The 20,633-nt window shown below is 42.1% G+C and overlaps 3 protein-coding genes across 5 annotated transcripts in view; 1 reads left to right on the forward strand and 2 right to left on the reverse strand.

Moving 5' to 3' along the window:
- The window catches only part of LOC111645686 (interleukin-6 receptor subunit beta), an 11,058-nt gene extending 5,077 nt beyond the window's left edge, over positions 1–5,981 (forward strand). Inside the window, exons 9-15 of the mRNA XM_087170653.1 lie at positions 595–668; positions 752–977; positions 1,896–2,033; positions 2,159–2,302; positions 2,942–3,029; positions 3,347–3,428; positions 4,340–5,981. Of these exons, the coding sequence (XP_087026779.1) occupies positions 595–668; positions 752–977; positions 1,896–2,033; positions 2,159–2,302; positions 2,942–3,029; positions 3,347–3,428; positions 4,340–4,963 (1,376 nt within the window). The 3' untranslated portion in view covers positions 4,964–5,981. The remainder of the gene's footprint in view (positions 1–594; positions 669–751; positions 978–1,895; positions 2,034–2,158; positions 2,303–2,941; positions 3,030–3,346; positions 3,429–4,339) is intronic.
- On the reverse strand, positions 5,889–11,602 carry nudt12 (nudix (nucleoside diphosphate linked moiety X)-type motif 12). Of its 3 annotated transcripts, none has more exons than XM_023394999.2 (8): positions 11,471–11,602; positions 9,922–10,136; positions 8,988–9,291; positions 8,400–8,682; positions 8,055–8,222; positions 7,255–7,368; positions 6,965–7,164; positions 5,889–6,423 (listed from the first exon to the last, which is right to left on the reverse strand). In XM_023394999.2, the coding sequence occupies exons 2-8, from the start codon at positions 10,125–10,127 to the stop codon at positions 6,313–6,315; spliced, it is 1,386 nt and encodes a 461-aa protein (XP_023250767.1). In that variant the 5' UTR covers positions 10,128–10,136; positions 11,471–11,602; the 3' UTR covers positions 5,889–6,312. The 3 variants fall into 3 exon arrangements, with proteins under 3 accessions (XP_023250767.1, XP_023250766.1, XP_087026765.1); XM_023394998.2 differs by having other exon boundaries at positions 9,922–10,152; positions 11,471–11,591; XM_087170639.1 differs by lacking the exon at positions 11,471–11,602 and adding an exon at positions 11,055–11,192 and having other exon boundaries at positions 9,922–10,152.
- Positions 11,603–12,467: 865 nt separating this feature from the next.
- The window catches only part of slc12a2l (solute carrier family 12 member 2-like), a 16,275-nt gene continuing 8,109 nt past the window's right edge, over positions 12,468–20,633 (reverse strand). The window contains exons 11-26 of the mRNA XM_023394992.2: positions 19,914–20,021; positions 18,932–19,055; positions 18,662–18,763; positions 17,802–17,957; positions 17,587–17,686; positions 17,169–17,280; positions 16,933–17,073; positions 16,514–16,620; positions 15,507–15,586; positions 14,733–14,873; positions 14,469–14,582; positions 14,224–14,335; positions 13,972–14,058; positions 13,595–13,730; positions 13,405–13,472; positions 12,468–13,037 (exon numbers count right to left, since the gene is read on the reverse strand). Coding sequence (XP_023250760.1) covers positions 12,902–13,037; positions 13,405–13,472; positions 13,595–13,730; positions 13,972–14,058; positions 14,224–14,335; positions 14,469–14,582; positions 14,733–14,873; positions 15,507–15,586; positions 16,514–16,620; positions 16,933–17,073; positions 17,169–17,280; positions 17,587–17,686; positions 17,802–17,957; positions 18,662–18,763; positions 18,932–19,055; positions 19,914–20,021 — 1,824 coding nt within the window. The 3' untranslated portion in view covers positions 12,468–12,901. The remainder of the gene's footprint in view (positions 13,038–13,404; positions 13,473–13,594; positions 13,731–13,971; positions 14,059–14,223; positions 14,336–14,468; positions 14,583–14,732; positions 14,874–15,506; positions 15,587–16,513; positions 16,621–16,932; positions 17,074–17,168; positions 17,281–17,586; positions 17,687–17,801; positions 17,958–18,661; positions 18,764–18,931; positions 19,056–19,913; positions 20,022–20,633) is intronic.

Raw genomic sequence — 20,633 nt, forward strand, 5'->3', positions numbered from 1 at the left:
AAGGTTTGGATGGTGGGTCCAGGTGGGCGGGGCTTGGTGACTGCTTTGTTGTGACATCACAAAGTTCCAGAAGTCCTGACGGCTGGTTTTAAGGCTCAGTTTCTGAATACAGGCTGTGTGCATTTCTCTGTGGACTGAGGCTTTGATACTTTCACAGTATTAATATAGAAGCTAGAGCCGATCTATAATCACACTACACATGGACACAGACCTTTACACTGGAGGAGCTTTAAGTTAAAAGGTCAGGACTTACCAAACTTTAGATCAAGAATTAGATTAGATTTTGCTGATTTTCAATATTAACACACATCAGTGAGTCACACTGTGTCACTGACTGATATGTTCCCGCATCTTTGAACACGCACACTGTGGTTTATTTTGACTTACACACCCCGCCCTCACTAAAGCAACATGTAGATTAATCCTGTTGAAAGTAGTCCCCAACAAATGCACTATTTCCTCTTTTTTTTATTGGCTGAAAACTACAGTGAGCAACTGTTTTTGGTAATTTAACATGAAGCTTTGAGCCGTGTGCTGTTTTACACCTCAAAATGTTTCCCCCTCTGATTTCCTCTGTTATCTTACACCATCTAGAAAGTGATGAAAGTCATCTGGTTATCATCAACTCCTGTTTTTCTGTTGAGTTTCTGTGGGAAGCTGCTGCAGCTGCAAGTGCCAAAAAAAAGAAACTTTCTGCAGCTGCTTCACAGTAAAAGCCTCCCATAGGAGAAATGTGATTATTAGCAGCTAGGCTTTTACTCTGAAACAGCTGCAAGACAAAGAGGCTAATTCAAGATGTATCTCCAGTGAAACAGTGAAAGCCTCTTTCCCTCTTCAGTATTTACAGCATGTGCTAACACTGTGTGGTGTGTTTACAGATGTCGACCCTGATGACTCTTACATGATCAGTGTGTTCCCCGTCTACAAGCAGCAGTGTGGATCCCCTCGGTCTCTGCCTGCCAGTCTGCAGCACGGAGGTAAACACACTGTATGAACAGATCTCCGCAAATAATGTACACTTAATGATTAAGCAAGATAAACATACTTTGTACCCTGGATGAAAGTTGAAGTGTGTACATAATAGTGACTGTATAAAAGAGCCAAGTTTGAGATTGGAGGGTGTCTTGACTCTTGATACCGTTGTGGTTGAAAGACGCTGCACCCTATTTGGCCAAATAGTATCCTTGATCCTTGTCTCTGCTTATGATCATTGTGTTGATCGTTGGGTGGTTCATTTTAATTTGACATATTGTTCAGTAATAAATCTTTGAATCTTGACAGACTCATTGTTGTCTGCTTTCCTCACCTTAGAGCAAAATTGCCTCTACATATATATATTGAAAATATCTGTGAAAAAAATTTTACATAGAAGGCATGTTTTCTATGTAAAAGTGATGTGTTAACATTATATTTTTAATTCATTAAGACAAGTTTATTAAAACAACATACGTGTTAAAAATTCTATATGTTTATATATGTTTTTCATGTATAATTTCACATTCTGGGAAAGTGGTCTCAAACTTTTTGGACCGCACTGTTTATAATATCAACTCATTGTTGGGATGGATATATATTTATGTAACATCTGTTTACAATATAAGCATATATACATAAATGTATATACTTGTATAGGCTAGACTTATATATGTCAATATACAAATAAAACCAAAACTATCTGCTGTGAAGTGAAAAAATATAGTATCTTTGTAACAAGGGTGAACTGCTCCTTTAATTAACTCACATCCATTATGGATACCACTGAAATATCTGAGTACTGCAGCGTTTTAATGAACAGAACTCTTTTTAATTGAATCATGAATAACATGATGTGAACATGAACATCATCTACAGAGATGTCTGACTGGATATCATTATATTCTCTGGTGTTTTCTCAGCTCTGATGGCGGCCGTCGACCTGGAGTTCGTTAAGGTGACCAAAACACTGGTGACAGTTGAGTGGGCGTGGCAGAGGAAGTCTGGACTCAGAGTGAACAGATACAGTGTGATACTGAGGAAAAAGTCAGAGAGACAAAGTAGGTGAACGGAGTTTTCTTCTGAAATGTTTCGCCACATTAGTCTCTGATTTAACCTGGAGAATTAACCCAGAGAAAATGTTTCAAAAGTTGTAGTTTTTTAAGTTTTTCTACTGTATCTGTAGATACAGAGACTGTTGGAGCTGTGACTCTGTGGCCGGACCAAAGGCAGCACACCTTTCCCAACCTGAAACCTCACACTGAGTATTCTCTTTTCCTATTGGCTGACAATTTTTCCATCTACGACCTCTCCGTCACAACAGATTTTGGTGAGTTTCTCTAACTGCTCTGGAGTATCATCTCATAATATCTAAATATCAAACCAACAGATACGTCTAGTGAATGAGATGAAATATCACCTAAGAAAATATAATAATCCCACCATTTAGTATTAATAAGTAGTAAGTAAACATTTAACAAAAGGTTTATAACAGACTCTAATGTAATAATAAATTATAAGTGTTATTTTATGTATTTGTCAACAACTATAATTCCTCCACCTGCTGTAAAAACAATTAATGAATAAAAATGTAGTAAAACAAAACTGTAATAAAATGTCTTCATAGTAGAAGTTATTAACTGTTGATAATATGCTGCTTATAAATGCTAAATAAGGGGCGTAAAGTAAAGAGTTGCCAGATTATCTCGTAAACAAATATTTTAAAAAAAGTATTTCCTTTTTGTTTTGACAACAGGACATTTAACCTTTTATAATTTTAATTTTATTATGATTGTGGATGTTGGTCTGGAAAATGATTTCTGACCTGAGGTGATCTCTATACCTTCAGTCACCGGTCAACGCAAAATAAAGAACTAGCATGAATAATTAACATGGGTGCAGAAATGAATCAGATGTAAGTGTAACATCACCTGCAGGTGTGATGTTATCTCCACTGTTTCCTCCTCAGATGAGGTTCCAGTGGTGGCGACAGCCACTCCTCTGCTGCTGCTGCTGGCTGTCACTGTGTTAGTCATCAGCATCCTGTCCAGGACTGTGTGAGTCAACACACACTCTCTCTCACACACACACACACACACTCTCACACACTCACACACTCACTCACACACACACACACACACACACACACACACACACACACACTCACACACACACACACACACACACACTCTCTCACACACACACACTCTCCCACACACACATCACAGGAATTCACCTGCTCTTCTTTCATGTGGTTGTCTAACACATTTTGTGTTTCGTTCCATCGAGCCCCCTCATCAGATCAGAAATATCCCCAGAAAAACGGTCCTTTCTCTCCCTTTTTGTCACATTGAAATTCATCTGTACTTTGCAGGTACAAGTCGTACTTCTTCCCGCTCATCTCCAGCCCTCAGGACAGCACGACGGGCCAGTGGCTGATGGACCCGAACCACCAGGTGATCTGATTTTCACAGTTTTCACATCTGGGTTCTTACTGTAATTTACCTGCATGTCAGGGGTCCCTCCGCTCAATGCTGAGTCTCACACTCGGCCTTCGAGACATGTTTTCCCCAGAGCAGAGTCTCTTCTGTCCGGAGCCTTCTACAACTGAGTCTCAGTATTTCACATCAAGACAGATGAAACTCTAAAATAAAGAAAATTACACTTTGTTTCAAGAAAATTCTTGAACAAATCAGTTTATATATATATAAAAAAAAAAAAAAGACTATTACAGTGTACTGTTTTGGGTCATTTCTGGAGTGAATTATAATAATGACTTAATATTATTTTTCAACCTTGCATGATATGGATTGTTTTTAGTGGTTATGTTCCCAACAGATTTAATTCATCCCACTAATGAGGCGTTAATTAATATATATCTTTATATTGCTTTACATTTAGAAAACATGTAGAAAGCAGAATAATAAAAAAACTTCTTGTGTTTGTAAGTTTCCTCCTGGACTTTAAAATTCCAACTCAAAGTCACTTAATAGCTTTTTTCCAGAGCTGTTAACTGTATCACATGGACTTCATCAGTGTGAGACGCAGCTGAAAGCTCTTGAAAATGCTAAAAAATGGTCCTTGAGTTTGGATTGTCTCAGCATTGTTCTGTTTGTCTCATCTCCCCATCGAAGGTGTTTGATGTTGATGATGTCTGTGCCATGTTTATTTATGCATCGTTGAATTGAATAGAACATTTCGTGTGACAGATTTGGTGTCTTTGTTGGGTGCTGTGTCGCACTGAGTCATGCACCATGTGTTTAATGACACCAGTACATCAGTCAGTTGCACTTTCACCACCACCATCAGTAAAACTCTTTTATCCACAAATAGGTTTTAAAATCCCATCATTTATTCTCTTGAACAGATATATGCAGAGAGAAACATCCTGGATATCAAAGACTTCCAGGTGACGGACGTACTCGGAGAGAAAGGCATCATCATGGTCGGACCAAACTCCGACCTGCATGACGACACCTCTCTGCCGCCACTCAGTCACTTCATCGTCAAACTGTCCACCTTCGGGCTGGACACGGAGTACGTCTCTGAGGCTGCGCTAACCAAGGAGCGCCAGCTCCAGTCCTTCCATCCTGACTACGCTGTGAACTGCCATCATCCTGAGGGAGGGGTCGTATCTGAGGAGAGGCAACAGGCCGACGCTGCTCTGCTGCATCAGGTGCATGAAACAGACGGTCGGTTTCCTCGTAAAGAGGAAAGGACCAGGCAGCATGACCTTTCTCGCAAGTTACATCAGAACACCGTGAAACATTCTTTTAGTGAATTCAGGGCCAACGCAGACAGTGGCAGTGTTAATCAGATGACCTGTGAGGCAGAGTATCTGATGAACTCTTCATTTCTGGGGAAAACTGGTGTTGAAACAGTGACTGGACAGACAGACTCCACTTATCTGATGTGTGAGACTGAATACATAGCAAGCAGCTGCTTTGCTGCAAAAATTCCAGATGTAGACAGAGCCAGTGTTGCATGCTAGGTCATCGACATCATTAGAAAAATAGAATCAAGAGGCTGTAGCTACGCTAGCGACCTCTTGTGGCTGTTAACATTCATTAACAGCCTCTAAAAGTGTCTTTGTATTTATCTGGACTCACTGTCAGTCTGATCAGACTCAGTTTTGCTTAGCGTAGGACGATAGAATAGGATGCTAACAAGCCTGCAGTTAGCATGTTGTTGGTGTGTTAATGCTAAGATAATGTTGGATGCTAGCTCGTTAGCTTGACTATCATGGCATCTTGCATAAAGTGGACTAGAGCCGAGTGATATATCTATAATGTATGCAGATTGCATGTCAACATGCTCATGTTAAGTATGTATTTTTTATCGTGTTAGCATGCATAGGCTTTATTTACTTCATCAACATGTTTGTCATAATGTTGCCATAAACAAGGAGAATCACAAATATTAGGCAACTTAAAAGGTCCAATATTTTCTTCTTCTGCTGTGTTTTATTTTTTAAGTGTTGATCCATAAAAAGATGTATTTGTGGTTTTAAGAACCAGAAACCATCTCAGTGTAGTTTTACCTCTCCTCTCTCAGGCTTCTCTCTGCAGCTCTAGTAACAACAGGTCGGTGAGCCAATCAGAGGAGAGGAGGCGTTGAGGTCACTGTGACCTCACAAAACATGTTTTTGGCCATATCGCAACAATCCATATGCTAATTAACAAGATAAAACATAGGTGATCCCTCTTATGAAATTCCTTCAAAGTCAAACTACCTGACACACAGATGAGGCAGTAATTCTAGTTCTGGTCTTACAGTCAATCAGTCGTCTTGAATACTGTTTAAACTCTTATTTACTAGACGTGTAGTATAACTATTCCCTACTATAGCAGTAATAGGGAGTTGTTGAATGTCACAGTGTAGCTGCTTTATGAGAACTTGAAGAAAAACAACAGAGCTGACTTACGGCCAAGTGTTTATTTTTTTTCCATGTTAGTTTTGACACGATTGGAATGAGGCTTGGACAATAAACTGTTGCTCGTGTTACATGATATCTGTCTGTGGTGTGTTCCTGCAACAAACAGGCTGCTGCTGTTTGTGGACGACAGCTCTCTGTATTTGTCTGGTATCATGACAAACATCGTGTTCACCGGTTTTTATTTGATCCATCGTCACACGGCAAGTTCCCGACTTCAAACCCGAGAACTCGAGTGACTGCTGCTTTGTGTTTGAGTGTTTGAGAACTTTCTCATTTCATTCGCCTTCGTCTTTGCCTTGAACTGCACAGACTGTCTCTTGCACATACAGGCAGTGCGTTCAAATGAGTCATTTAACAGTAAGAACCATTAGACCGTCCGGAGGTCAAGGGTCACAGGCCGGAGGTTAGAGGTTAGAGTTCATGCCGATCCAGTGTCTGATCAGCTGGTGGGCGATGGTCTGTCTGGGAGGGATGGTGAAGGCGGGACGGGCTCCTCTGAACAAGGAGTCGATCACCTAAACGTTTTCATACAGATGTGTTCACATGAAAACAGCTGGTCAGTAAACATCTGATGTGAAACCTGTTCTCCATCCACTGACACTTTAATACAGACACACAATGCTCTCATCAAAGCATTTATATCTGATCATACAACTGGACAAGCAAAGAAAATAATTTGTGATTTTAATGGTTTAATTTTTTCTTCATTTAATGTTAATCATTATAAATGATTAAAATTTTTAAATTGCATTTAAAATAATACACTATTTATTAAACCAATATGTTTTACTCATGTTAATATTATTTTAGCATTTTACATCAAATTGTCATTATTACTGTTTGTAAAGCAACTCATTGATTTCAACTCAACCATCTCCATGACAACCTGAGTCAACACCATGCACTGATGAAGACCATGAGATACAGCTGAAATCTCCGGTCAGTTATGAAGCTTCAAGCTCTAATTATCATTTTAATGATTGTCATCAGTGTCAGTAATACTGAAACTATCATCAGTGGTAGTTGCGCTGATAGCAGAATTTGTTATGGTTGTACCTGTTGCCGTGGGAACCAGCGAGCCTCCTCAATCTCATTCTCGTCCACTCTGATGTCGGTCGATATGGCGACGGCGAGGCAGCCAATCATGAGGTTGGACGGCATCGGCCAGGGCTGGCAGGAGACGTACTGGACCGGTCCGACCTTCACGCCGCTCTCCTCCTCCACCTCCCGCCTCACCGCCTCCTCCACCGTCTCCCCTGCAGGAACACGAGGGCAGAGGAGGTCACGTGAGTGTGTGACGTTCACTACACAAAGTGTGTGTGTGTGCGTGCGTGTGTGTGTGTTACCAGGCTCTATGAATCCAGCCAGACAGGAGAACATGCCAGCTGGGAACATCTTCTTCCTTCCCAGTAAACACTGGTTTCCATCAGGGTGGATCACCAGCATGATGACGACAGGATCTGAAAACACACGGAGGCCAGAGAAGCTGTATTTACACACAAAAAATTTTGAATTAAAAGTTTTCCTTTAAGATCAATTAGAGCTCCATATTTTCTTCTTCTTTGTTTTATTTGAAGAAGATTTGAATAAGAAGATATATTTGTGGTTTTAAGCACCAAAAACCATGCAACATATTTTCTGTGTGATCCAAGAATCCAGCAAGGTTTGGATGGAGGGTCCAGGTGGGCGGGGCTTGGTGACTGCTTTGTTGTGACATCACAAAGTTGCAGAAGTGCTGACGGCTGGTTTTAAGGCTCAGTTTCTGAATACAGGCTGTGTGCATTTCTCTGTGGACTGAGGCTTTGATACTTTCACAGTATTAATATAGAAGCTAGAGCTGATCTATAATCACACTACACATGGATATCTATTTTTATATGATATAATTAAGGACCTTTAAGTTGATTTACATTTACGTGTTACAGCTCTGCTGATTGATGACTAATTGATTAACTATCTGTCAAATAATCGGTTGATTGGCTAATTGTTTTAGCATTATTTAGGTAGAAACTGAACTAAAACCTACAATCGACCTACAAACCGCCTGGTTTTTAAACACAGCTAACAACCTGCAGGTATCTCCACTCAGCGTTAACAGCCTTGATCAGGAGCAGGCGGGGAACAGAAGGTGGGTGGCGCTTCGTACCGACTCGTGGGTAGCAGGTGTTGTGAACCCCCTGCAGGCTCCTGCAGTCGGCGTTCAGGCAGCTCCTCTTGTAGCCTCCCTCCTCCAGCTTGGTGCTGCTGCCACATGTCGGACAGAAGCTGTAGCGGCTGTGCCAGGCCAACACCGACCGAGCCTGGGCCACCACTCCTGCAGGGGCAAGAGAGGGGGACGAAGTTAGTTATAAAATATGGAAGTTATATCAAATCAGTTGTTCTGGTTGAGATAGAAGAGAGAGAGTGATGTTAAAAAAGTAGCTCTGCGTTTGTTTGTATAAATGACGACAAATGAACAATAACAACAAAGAGAATCCTGAATCTTCCTCACCGGCCTCGTCCTCGTTGAATTTCAGCAGGTCTCTGTTGGGCGTCTTTGGGAAGGAGCAGTTCTTCTCTCTGCAGCGTTTAAGAAGCTCAGCTGCGTCTTCATCTGTGCTGATGGCAAACCAAGCTGGAGGCTCCTGAACACCCTCCTCCGTCGGAGGGGAGGAGCTGGTGGTGGAGGAGGGGTTTTTCCTCCTCTCCACTCCGAGGAAGACGAGCACAGTGGCGGGTTTCTGGAGAAGGTCTTTCACTGCGTCGTATCTGAAGCGACACAGCTTGGTGTCGCCCTGTTTGGGTCAGAATCACAGTCAGACTGAGCAACCACGTCGCTCCCGACGAGCTGCTGGCTGCAGGCCAACAACATCTCCACACTTCTGTTATTTAGCTTCCTGTTCTGTTCGGTGGTGAAACTACAACTCTCTTTTGACGCTTTTGTTAATAAATTCCTCATCAATCACAAATACAAGCCTGCTCCTTTATGCTGATGATACAGTACTTTGGGGGTGTAAGGCAACGTCTCCAAGACGACCGATTTAGGCATGCTAGCATTCGATTCGTGTCTTACTATTCTATGACTTTTTATGCCACGTACCCCTGTGCTGCCGTCCTCCTGGGAGCTGCTGACCATGGGGCTGAGGTTGGAGAACAGGAGGTAGACTGTGTCGGGGTCGCTCTGTTTGGCCTCCAGCCACACCTTGTCTGTCCTCTTACCGCTCAGTCGATCCAGCGTCTCTCTGCTGAAGTAGTTTTCCTGCTGGCTGAGGTCAGAGCCCGGCAGGATTCGCTGGCAGCCGTCGTCAGTCCGGCCCAGCAGGTTGGAGATGTGCCTGTGGCCCCAGAACTTGGCGATATCGAAGGCGGTCTGTGACGAACTGTTCACTGAGAACTTGTCACAACTTGAAGACGGAAGACGGAAAAGAGGTTAGAGGTTTCAGGTGTTAGGTTTTGTTTCAAAAACGGGGGAAGACAATGAACTCTGGGGTTAATCTTCACCATTTTCCCTTTGTATGTGGTTTTAGATTTTCATTATTCAAACTGCCTCCAATATTTTTTTTATATTCAAACTGAACAAATCACTTTATGTAATATATAAAGAAATTTATCACCAACTCTGCAGCTCCACAGAACTTTTTAACTCCTAGTCTCAGCCTCTTTCAGCCCATCGCTTTAGGCTTTCAGTTCCTGGTTTAGCCCGTAGTAAAACTATACATTTTCTGGTAAAGCCTCTTCAGCCTGTATTTCTTGCCTATTTCTTTTGCCTAATTAGCTTATTTTTATTTTACATTCACTTCCATTATTTACATTTACAGCGCTGCATGTCTGTCCGCTTGTGTTGGAGTTCTTCTGCCCCTAGTGGCTGAAACTGATTAATGCAGCTTTAAAGTATTACTCTAACCAAGTCCATCTTATAACTCACATACTGATGTCTTGAAAGATTGATTTAAAAAAAATGTTCATTACAAATTAAGCAGAAATGTAGCTCTGTGTTTGCCCATGTTATGTACAAAAAAAAAAAATGCATGTACCCATGTGATACCAGTGTCTTCACCACATCATAGTGTCCATTGCGAGCAGCGAGCATCAGCGCCGTCCAGCCGCTGTACCCCATCTGGTTGAGGAGCGAAGGGACCTGGGACAGCAGCGTGGACACCTGGGGCAGATCTCCTCTGGCTGCAGCATCCAGGAACCTCTCCACCATCTCCTCCTCCGCACTCAGCTGGAGGCTCGTCATTGTGACCGCCTGCACGAGAATGAACCTGGTGGTAACATACGATCAGACAAACACAGGTGTGGGAGCAACTTCAATTTATGACCTCACTATTTTTTTTAAAATCACGGTTATGGCCATGAATGTGGCAATTTCTGATTTCAGAAATCAAAGGTGTGCTCGTGTTTGTACCTGTGCTCAACAGTTTATATAAGTACAGCTGACTGATAGCAATTGACTTTAATTGGCCACTATTTTGACAATTGTTTAAAGCCATTATTCATAAAAAAAAAAAAAAAAAAGCTCAACATTTCATGCCTCCTGCTTCTCAAATGTGAGGATTTGCTGCATGTTTCTTGTAATTAGCTTAACAATTAAAACTACAAAACCAACTGTTGACAAAACAAGACACTTGAACGTGTCACTCTGGGTAACGCTGATGTGCATTTCTCACTATTTTCAACATCAAACAAAAAATCATCAGCAGAGAAAAAAATTCTTATCTTTAGTTTCAGCCTTATATAAAACAGTTAACCAACCAAGTGCAACAGTAAAATCCTGTTTGGACATGAATGCATTAGTAATAATAATCTAATAATCTACATATAATAATATTATAACACTCACATGGGACATTTTTCTGCAGAGAACTTTTACTTTTGATACTTAAAGTACATTTACTTACACACTTTTATTTACAACATATATATATATATTATAACATTTTCAATTCATGCCTTTAACGTGTACTGGAGTATTTTTACAGTGTGGTATTAGTACTTTTATTTAATTAAAGTATCTGAGTACCACTGTAATTTACTCGGTGCCTTTATATTGCGTCTCCCTGGGGGGAGGATCCCTCCCTCTGATTGGTGCATACAACTGTCAATCACTCTAAGGCTCTGCCTATCAAATCACACACTGTTACAAAACGCAACTTGCATAAAACACCTTGGGAAACACGTGTGTTTCGCTTTAACCTTCCCGTCATGATGAAGTATGAGTCCTGCAGCTTTCCGTACAGAGTAACGTGGCGGTGTGTTAGCAGTCACCGTGTCGGTAACCAGGCCGAGCAGACAGGTGAAACAGCCGGTCAGTGGTCACTGTAGCTGCAGGTGGTTACAGTTGGAGCAGTCACACCTGGAGACAAACCTGTCACCTGTGTCTCTGCCGACAGTAAACTGCGCAGGACTGACTCGTTAAAGGGTTTTTTTTAAAGTCCTCAGAACCGGGTCTCACGTTTTCTGACTGACCCAGAAGTGACGACACGACCCGGGAGAAACTTCAGCGTCTGTCCGAGACTTTAAACACGATGAAAGCAGAAGATTTAAGCAGCAGCTTCAGGTGAAATATTATTAAAGTCTCACCTGACTTCCGGTCCGTGCTGACTCCGGGTCGCAGTTGGTCTGTTATGTTGAAGAAAACGTGACGAGCTGCGTTCAAGAGCAGCGACGACGCTCAACCAGAACTGTGCTGCCTTCAAGTGCTCCTCACGCGAACGGGTTTCCGAAACTTTCAACAAAAATATATATATTTTTTTGTCTTTTCTCATTTACTCATTTAAGTTATCGTTGCACAATGTTTAAAAAAAACAAACAAAAGAAGAAGAATCACAAAAAGAGAAGAAAACGTTCCCAGTATTTGACACCAAAACAGCTTGAAATTAAAAATTCAGTTAATACATCTATTCTGTAACTCTTTAATATTTCTGCTTAACTTTTGAAACGATTTATAGGAATATTTAGGTGATTTACAGCAACATAACAAATCCAAATTATATTTATAATATATATAATTATTAATATAATTATATTGTTAGACAGATTCCACATTCCTCCTAAATGTTAATAATTTAATAACTTTATATATGAATTTGTTTATTTTTTAGCACATATTTCTATAATCTTTTGCACTAGTTGTTTTGTATTTATTGTATAATCTGTGAAAGGTATTCTAGAGTGTAATTCAGCTGCTGTTGCACATTACTTTTGTTGATAAAAATAGTTTAAAAAACTACAACAAAAAAAATCCTATGGAGACTCCAAATGCAACACTTTCTATTCTGTCTGCTGTTGTTGAATGCAGCTTGCAGCATTTCTACTTTCACTGTTTCTTCCGTTCTGTGTTCATAAAGAGCAGAATAACAGTTTATCTGGAAACAGCCACACCAGTGTGGTTCCACGTGATTGTAGTGATTAAACAACTGAAGACACAGAGAATAACACAAATAAAATACTGATGATTCTGTAAATCACCTGTTAAAAAACTGTATTTTAAAGAAACTAAATGAGAAAACATAGAAAGTGATGATCCATAAACAATTTAAAAAAGCTGCTGAGACACAAGCTCGACAGACACGTGTGGTTTAGTTAATATTTTAATAAAATATGTACAAAATAATGTTATCAGTGCTTCGCTTCTTGAAACCCAGTGAAAACAAATAACTCCTTCATCATCACACGTCACCTGTAAAACAACACACACTCTGGAATCATGATTTTTACCATGATAAATAAACTTGGACATAATAAGTTAATATTTACTGTAGTAAAACACACAGAACATACAGCCTGTTACTGCTGAGGAGAAAAGAAACAGACGTCCAGATGTTGATTGATTAATTTGTGAATGAGGAGCGACACATTTACTCCAATTAATCTGAATGGAAACAGAATTAGACTTCAACACTTTTTCTTTTCACAGCAGGAGAGTTTCACATCTGTCAATCTGTGACACTAAACTTTAAGCATGATACTAATGTGTGTGTGTGTGTGTGTGTGTGTGTGTGTGTGTGTGTGTTAGGAGTAAAAGGTGAGGACACTCTGGTGGTTTCCTCGGACCAGCAGCAGAGGTGGGAGGTCTTTGGACAGAGTTTCCATCCAGCACATGTAGAGAGCGCTCGACACGGTGCCCTTCCTGGCCAGAGGCATGCTCCTGCGCACAGAGAGGAGGAGGTGATCAGTATCAGTCTATTGATTCCGTATCAGTCTATAGATTCAGTATCAGTCTATTGATTCCGTATCAGTCTATAGATTCAGTTTCAGTGACGGCTGCATTTGCAGGTAGAGAAGACGAGGAGGAGGAAAACGACGGTACAGTTCATTCATATTGCTGCTCAGGAGTCGACGAAACATCAAGAGAAACCGACTTTTATAGCTGATGAAATATATAAATATTATTTTTATTATTATTTACAGTAAGTGTCCAACTGTGTTTGTGTTTCTAGCTGTGAGTTTCCATCATTATCACTTTGATTACATTAAGAAGAGTGGAGATAAACTGCTCGGTCAGTGTTTCTTACATGACGATGAGCTTGGCGTTGCTGGAGTGTTCCTTCAGCAGCTCGTTCAGTCTGATCTGACGGTTGGTCTGAAAGTCACACACACACACACACACAGCGAGTTGACACACACACACACACACACACACGTCTGCTTGTCGAACATGACTCTCACACGGCAGCTGAGTTAAGGTGGGCTGCAGGTTCTGACCTTGGCCTTGTAGAGCTCCAGCTCGTTGTCGGTGATCCTCCACGGCTCCTGGGCCTTCAGCCTCTCCGCCGCCTCCTGCTCCATGTCGTCTTCCTTCAGCCTGTACGGCTCGATCAGCTCCTTAAAACTCAGCTTACTGCAAAACAGGTCGTACACCAGTTTATTATTGTTGTTGTTGTTATTATTATTATTTTCACCCATGTCTGTTTATTCGTCAGCAGGAAGGTCCTGAAGCCATCTGCCCTGAACGTGGTCGACAGATGGGGAAGAGCTCTTTACATTTTGGGGCAGATCCGAATCATTTCTTATGAATTTGATAAATTTTGTCTTCAGTCAGCTGTATGTTGTTTGACACTGGGGGCGAGTGGCGCTCGTACTTGTGTTTCTTGGGTTTGGTGTTGATGTCTCCGAGGACGTTGATGTCAGAGAAGTCGATCCTGAACCTGCTGAGCAGCGTGGCCATCCTGACGGGACAGAGGGACGACAACAGCATCAAAGACACGTAGAGAGCAGACGTACAACTTCAGACCCCCCCCCCCTCCGTTTGCTTCAGTCAGAGTACAGAGAAAAACTGCAGCTTGTTTATTAGTGTCGAGCAGAAGCTTTTTGAGAAACAGCTGTCGCCTCACACTCGGCGGTCGTGGTCGATGCGATTGATCTTTCCGCCGATGAAGACGCGGATCCTGCAGTCGCCCCATTTACTCCTGTTGGTCAGCAGGTAGGGGATCAGCAGAGTCAGACCTACACACACACACACACACACACACACACACACACACACACACACGCTGATAAAGTGTTCATGCTTGTGCTCTGGAGAAAGAAGGTTCACAGGTTTTCAGTTTGGTTTCTTCTTCACGGCATCTGAACTGACCTCCGTCATCAAACAGCCACCAGACGTCTATGGTTCCTTTGCCCTGTTTCCTCTTGAACTGCTGGCTGGACTCCAGCAGACGCTGGTCGGTCAGGCTCAGAGGAGACTTGGTCTCTGGAGCAGACGACAACACAGACGGTCACATGATACGACACGAGGTTAAAGAAGCACTTGCACTGCAGGCGGAGGCCGATCAGAAACACACAGTTACAGTTTCCCCTGTTTCAGACAGTGGATGGCGGTTATCAATAAATAAGTTGTTACCTCTCATGATCAGCGGGCTGCTCTGACTGCTGGTGGTCTTTGAAGGACAGGAGTCCGAGTCCGAGTCTTTGGCCAGACTGACAGAAATCACCACGTCCTTGCTGCCGACCGGTGGCTTCTCATGGGACGACAGCAGCTCGTCTGTGGGGACACACAGGGACACACACAGAGACACACACAGAGACACACACAGGGACACACACAGAGACACACACAGGGACACACAGGGACACACAGGGACACACAGGGACACACAGAGACAGACAGGGACACACAGGGACACACAGAGACAGACAGGGACACACACAGAGACACACAGGGACACACAGAGACACACAGGGACACACACAAAGACAGGCACACAGAGACACACACAGGGACACACAGGGACACACAGGGACACACAGAGACACACAGGGACACACAGGGACACACACAGAGACACACAGGGACACACAGGGACACACAGAGACACACAGGGACACACAGAGACACACAGAGACACACAGAGACACACACAGAGACACACACAGAGACACACAGAGACACACAGAGACACACAGAGACACACAGAGACAGACACAGAGACACACAGAGACACACAGAGACACACAGAGACACACAGAGACACACAGAGACACACACAGAGACACACAGAGACACACAGAGACACACACAGAGACACACAGAGAGACACACAGAGACAGACACAGTTAATACAGATACCACTATACGCAGACGGACTGATGGATGTGCAGAAAGAGACAGACGCACCTTGTCCATGGATGTGAGAGACGTCCAGTCCTTCCTGCAGTCGGAGGATCACAACTCCAAACTGCAGGTCGAAGGCGTCGCTGCCAATAAAACACAACTGAGTTAAAACATGTCGCTCCTGCAGTGAGTCACGTCTGTAGATAACATATATATATATATATATATATATATATATAAAACGTATATTATTATCACATATATACATCCTCTGGATATATGAAGATGGTTAAGGATATATTTTTTATTTCTAAATGTGAGTTTATTAAAACAACATCAGCTTTATAACTTCTAATATAAATAAATAAAAAACGTTTATGAAAGAAAATAGTGTTTTTATTAATTTTACAGATTCTTTCTTTTGTATTTACTGTTTATACATTAAATCAACTTATATTGGTGGATATACAGTACATCATAATCTACATCATAATCTACATTAGAAGCATTAATACTTAAACATTCATATTTTCATGACTTTTATGTAAATATATGAAATTGTTCAAATTTTTAACAAGTTTGATATTTTTTGTTAGATGTATGTACATATATTTCATGATGGTAATTTGATATATGTATATATAAATTACATATTATATTACAACGTCCCTGACAACCTTTCCTCAATGTTGCCTCCATTAGACACTTGTTATCAACCATCTTTTTGAAGATAATTAAAAGCATAAAAAAAATCAGGACCGACGTATTTTATGTCGTAGAATTAAACGTAGAAAAGTCTCGAGCTCGTGTTTGAACCACAGACCTTAGACCCAGACGAGGAAACCGGGAGTGTTAAAATGCTAATCAGTTTCTGGGTTTTAGGACTCAGTGCTGTGGCGCTCTGCAGGAATATTCTCACTGCCCTCCCTGCTGCCGCCACAAGAGGGCAGTAAATTACCTGATGAACGTAAACAGGTAAAACCAGGTACTTTATGGGCCTGAACACGAGAACACGAATGTAAAACATATTGTAAATAGTGTCTCTTTTATAAAGACGCATCCACCCTTACTGTATAGTGTTGATGTAAAGCTCCACGTCTCTCATGTCTCCGTCACTCCAGTTGTTCTTGAAACCCATGACCAGCGTATTGGGCTTCAGACGACCCAAACCAACTGACTGAAGATCAGAGGACACAGATGTGACAGAGCTGGGACATGATACTGTGCAGTTATTTGGGACTTTAATTTGGACGGTTTATTACATGAAATGAGGAGGAAATTATTTGTAAGCAAAGTCAGATGATGAAAAGAACAGAGAACATGGTGGAAAATAAAGGATGTTTAAGGAGAGATTAATAGAGTTTCAGCAGGAAATGTAATGCTATTACTCTCACTCTGGGATGTTTTCAATAATCAATCCACCTGATCCACAAAGCAGCGGCAGAGGAAAAGATATGTGAGAGTTAAAGTGTTGACCGTGTGTTTCTACCTGCAGGAGGAACTGCGTCCCGTGTCTCAGGTTGTCGGAGAACACCGGAGTGTAAAAGGCCTTGATGCGTTTTTCATTGAGCCAGCGCTGAGAGCGGGCGTGGTCCTGGAACAACTCCTTAAAGTTCGGCCGACGAGACACCTGGAGCGGAGCGGGGACACAGGTCAGAGGTCACAGGTCAGAGACAGAGAGACGAGGTCGTGAAATGCAGCGCAGCGACGGTCATCTGTACGTACGGTCTTGACGTGACCGCAGACCATGAGGCCGATGTTCTTGGTGAAAGAATGAACCAGTTGAAGCAGCGCGGGACGAGAGTTGGGATAACCAGTCAGCACCAAACACTGCGGCCTGGAAACACGGAAGTTATTCAGTTCCTTAAACTTTATAAATCAAGTTCACAACGACTGATTTTCTGAAACTGTTTCAAATGTTGATCCAATAACTGAATAAGCTGTGGTTCACTGCTGTTTGCAAGGTCATCTATTAATGTTGAAAACCCTCCAAAGCTTCCATAATGTCTCTACAGGAAGATCTCAGCTGGACACTTTTATTCTGAAACGAAACCAGCATCAGTGTGTTCAGGTTTAAGCCTCAGGGGTGTGAGTTTTAAAAAACTTAACACCGCTACGTCTGAAATCCAACCAACGAGCCGACCTGAAGTTTTTGACGTGGTCCTCGACTCCGGTGAGGTTCAGACAGTGAGTCAGAGCCTGGTTGTAGATCAGAGCCTGAGTGGACGAACCCCAGTTCACATCTGCAGGGAAAACAGCACAAACGTCAAAACTGTGATTTTTCAAGGCATCCAGCATCTAGTGGCCATTAGAGGAACTGCAGTTTAGGGCACTTTGCTGTTGGTTTATGGATCTTACCAGGTTTCTTGTAGCTGACGTAGATGTAGAGAGCCAGGACGATGAGCAGAGTGACCAGCGCCGCCCACCAGTTGATGACAAACATCACCACGCAGCACAGGATCGCCCCCGCAAGAGACACCCACATGTTGTAGTATTTGAAGCTGGGGCGCCACCCTGTGGTGAGAGAGGAGAATGAAACTAAAGCAGAGCAGGATGACGACACATCACAACAAATATTTACAGACCATGAAGAAATAACAGTTTGTAAACTGGACAAAATCAATGAGGATAACCAGAGTTTGAGATACGCAAATATTTACTAATTACCATTTGCTCCTAATTAAGTTTTATTTTACAACATAGACATGAAACATTGCTGGTAAACTTCAACATACATGCAAGTGTTATCATACTCTGAAAACAAGGCACTTTCAGAAGGCATCAAGTCATCTTTTACTTATTTCTTTGAACTTCTTTTATACTTGTGTCACTTTATGGGGAAGTGTAGAGATTTCCTCTTGTGTTTTATTTAAGATAGTTACATGTGAGAGTCTAGGCAGACTGGAGACAAAGGCAACTTCGAAAGAGTTTCAAGACTTGAAACAGAAGTCCTGAATGTAAATGTGAAATTTCAACTTTCTATTTACTTCAAGAAATGATTTCCAGATAGGATGAAGTTGTAAATTTGTAACTTTAATAAGCTTCAAACCTTTTTAAAACCACAAAAGACAGAGTCAAGTATAATGCCGCTAGAACCCAAGAGAAGGAAGAAGAGAAGGAAACTACGACAATCGAAGGTTAATATGAAATTGTCATACATCAAGACTCAATCAAGAGTGGAGGTAATGGAGCTCCCCACCTCTGAGGACAGAGTTTACCTGGAGAGTTGGCAAGAGACGCGTGGAAGACGGAGAAGTTGATGAGAGCGTAGGAGGCCAGGAAGAAGTTGGAGATGATGGGAGCGATGATGTTCAACTCGGCTAGCAGGCAGCAACAGAAAGAGTCAAGATTCAAGACCAGTTGTTTGTTTCATTTCTTATTAAGGAGTTGGACATTTAGACTAAGTAAGACTTTTAAATTGAAGGTTTAACTGTAAAATGTAAAGTCTGTGTGAAGATGGAGCAGTAGTGATGCGTACAGCCGCCTACCAATGAGGATGAACGCCAGGCCAATGCAGAAGGTCAGGACGTAACCACGGAGAGGCTCGTTGTTCTTCCCATAACCCTTTGCAAAGACACCCAGCCCTGGATAGATGTTGTCTTTACACAGAGCCTAGAATTAGAGATATCATTCATTCATTCATTCATTAACTCATTTATTCATTCAGTTTCTGAAGTTGAAAATGTATTAATTCAGTTGTTCAGAGAGAGAAATCTGTCATTAAAACGCTTTGCTGGATCGGGTTGGATCGGGCTGGAAATGGGTTGGATCGGGTTGGATCGGGCTGGAAATGGGTTGGATCGGGTTGGATCGGGTTTGATCGGGTTGGATCGGGTTGGATCGGGCTGGATCGGGCTGGAAATGGGTTGGATCGGGTTGGATCGGGTTGGATCGGGTTGGATCGGACTCAGGATGAAAACACAGGCCTGTGTAGTACTACAGTTGATTCTAAATGGTCCAGATTTGAATCTAACATAATGCAGACTGTTCAGTTTTATTCTCTGATCTTAGAAGTTGTAGTTTGACTCACAGTCCACTTAATAGTTTCTTCCAGTGCTTTCAGCTACATGTTATGGTCTTGATCATTGGATATAATTTGCTCAGTTGACAATGTGAAAGAAAAAAGCTAATGAGCGGAGCTTGGGTTACGTTTTTATTTTTTTGTCAAATCATAACTTTTTACTTACCTTCCTTTAAATGATTTACTTATTTGGAAAAACGATCAATACAAAGTCCATCTGTAGCTGTTCTGGAGCTTTCAGTGGATGAAGTCCGCCCAGTTTTCTTGGAAGATTTTTCTGAACACTTCAAGGATTCTTGTCGCCTGAAAGTTATTTCCTGACCTGAGTATTTATGGTGGTGGCATTCAGTTTGTAGTTATTAATGAGGAGTCTCTTTTTTCTGTGTGTAGAGTGGTTGACGTTAGTTACCTGTAAAAACACAATAACATAAAACTCGCTGGTTTCTGACCTGGAAGACTTTGGGCGCACTGACCAACGAGGCCAGAGCCGAGGACAGAGTGGCTGAGAAAATCCCCGCAGTGATCAGAGGACCGAAGCCCGACACCAGACTCATCACCTGGACGACACAACAAGCACACGACCTTCCTTCATACAGGTGCACAGTTACAACACGTTCAGGGTTTGTACACAACAGACGCAGCAGTCCTTCAGTTAATGAACACATGGGCCCCGCTCCTGTGTTCACTCTCACACTTTTGATTTCATGCACTGTTGCTGACCCAACAGCAGCAGCAGCACATTCAGACACTCACTGTAATCTCTTTAAAATTAACAATTCTTCTCACTATCTGAATTTGAAAATCACCTCATGACAAAATCCTTGTTTTACAGACTGAACTGAAGGACGGAGGACAGCCGCCAAAACCTCGACACCTACCGACGTCTGTTAGTTGTTAGTGCTGCGGAAAGCTGGTCAGCGACGTCTGAGGAAACAGCAGCGTGTAAGAGACGAGAAACACACACAGGTTAGATTCTTTCACATCTGCTTCAACCTTAGATTTCATTTACGGACACTTTACGAAGCAATTTAAATGAAGTAAAATAAAAACAAGAGCAATGGACGAGACTGTGCGCCATGTCAGCGATATCAGTGTCAGTGAGCTGTGTGTGTGTGTGTGTGTGTGTGTGTGTGTGTGTGTGTGTGTGTGTGTGTGTGTGTGTGTGTGTG

Source organism: Seriola lalandi, unplaced genomic scaffold (assembly GCF_002814215.2).
Source record: "Seriola lalandi dorsalis isolate HSWRI2012SDOR001 ecotype SW California unplaced genomic scaffold, Sedor1 jcf7180002054955, whole genome shotgun sequence".
Lineage (NCBI taxonomy): Eukaryota > Metazoa > Chordata > Actinopteri > Carangiformes > Carangidae > Seriola > Seriola lalandi.